At 39.4% G+C, this 1,489-nt stretch overlaps 1 protein-coding gene across 1 annotated transcript in view; it reads left to right on the top strand.

Annotated features, from left to right (window-relative positions):
• Positions 1–1,105, top strand: part of LOC109070040 (testis-specific gene 10 protein-like) — a 9,733-nt gene extending 8,628 nt beyond the window's left edge. Inside the window, exons 2-5 of the mRNA XM_042746097.1 lie at positions 69–263; positions 389–493; positions 642–824; positions 951–1,105. Coding sequence (XP_042602031.1) covers positions 69–263; positions 389–493; positions 642–824; positions 951–981 — 514 coding nt within the window. The 3' untranslated portion in view covers positions 982–1,105. The remainder of the gene's footprint in view (positions 1–68; positions 264–388; positions 494–641; positions 825–950) is intronic.
• Positions 1,106–1,489: the final 384 nt, after the last annotated feature.

The raw sequence follows: 1,489 nt of genomic DNA, 5'->3' as shown, positions 1-1,489 counted from the left end.
CCGCTCTGAGATTGAGCTGTTACAGAAGCAGCTGGCCAGTGAACGTCTGTCTGTTCAGACTTTGGAAGTGAGCTGGAATCATGCCGCTCTGAGATTGAGCTGTTACAGAAGCAGCTGGCCAGTGAACGTCTGTCTGTTCAGACTTTGGAGAACCTGCTGGTGTCTTCACGAGGAAAGGAGCTACAGAGGCAGCTCACCTCTCAGGAAAGGCAGACCGAAATACAAATTCTCAAGGACAAACTCAGCATGGCTGACAGCAAAGTGTGAGTTTAGCACATACACATATGACATTTCATAGAGCACAGCAGCTGTTTTTGTCTTTCCTTCTGTCTTCGTCTTCCACTTACTGTCTTCGTCTTCCACTTACTGTCTTCTTCCCTGTCTCTAGGAGTTCTCAGAGTAGGGAAATGGCTCAACTGAGGACACGATCAACCCAGCTGGAAGCAGATCTTGAGATGACCAAGAGACACCTGGCCACTGAGCACTTTGAACGGTGAGACACAAACCTTAAAGGGATAGTTCAGGCAAAAAAAAAAATTTTTACTCATTCTCATGTTGTTCCAGTTCCAATACTGAATATATTTATTTGTGGTTTGAACAGTATAGACTAAGGATTTGAATGTCCTGTCCATGTTTATCAGGGAGCGTGCAGTACAGGAGCTGCGTAGGCAAGGACTCTCAGCTATTTCTCCTGTCCTCTCCTCCACTATGCGCTCCTCATCCACTTCCCATCCTCGCTCTCTGAGTCCTCACAGATCATGGTCTCCAGAACGCTCTCATCACAGCATACCTGACCCACTGCTTGTGCCACATTACCCCGACAGGTGCGCGCCAGTTGTAGATTTGTCATTCTAGGTTTAAACGAGTAGTACTTGGAAGTGCTGGTTGCTTTGTTCTGTTTATTTTGTGCATTAATTTGTAATACTTTTTATCTGTTTATTCTTTAACAGGAGTCTGACTTTCAAGGACCTTTATGATTGAGAAAATCTCAATACTCCAATTTTGCTGGCGTCATTCATTCATTTCATCTGCTTACGTCTTGGATTCTGAAGACAATCAATAAGGCTCTGATCTCTGATTTCAATAAATCAAACGTTTACCATGATTTTTACAGTTTTGCTGAAATTGTTTGACATTGACACACACAGTAAAGTTGACAATAGTTTTGAAGTGGTTTGATGATATTGGCTTTTTTATGTGTATAAGCATATTTCTACAAAAATGTGATTCTGGTTGATTCATTTTAATATTTTTTTTTATTTATTTAGAGGGTGGTTTTATTTTTTTTTTATGGTACAAGTTGCCAGTCCTCTTGAATAAAAATCTCCATGTTTCTGTGTTGGGATGTGTTTCTCCGTACTTTACTCCTAGACTACTAATTTATTAATTAATTTAGTTTTTATTTTGTCATTGATTTCTTAGAATCAATTTCCTTTTTGTGTTTTTATTTTTTGTTTTATCCTTATCTTTATTTTTGTATTATTTATTT

The sequence above is a fragment of the Cyprinus carpio genome, chromosome A4 (genome assembly GCF_018340385.1).
Source record: "Cyprinus carpio isolate SPL01 chromosome A4, ASM1834038v1, whole genome shotgun sequence".
NCBI classification, from domain to species: domain Eukaryota; kingdom Metazoa; phylum Chordata; class Actinopteri; order Cypriniformes; family Cyprinidae; genus Cyprinus; species Cyprinus carpio.
Note: the sequence above shows the minus strand (reverse complement) of the source record. Positions and strands in the feature narration are given on the sequence as shown.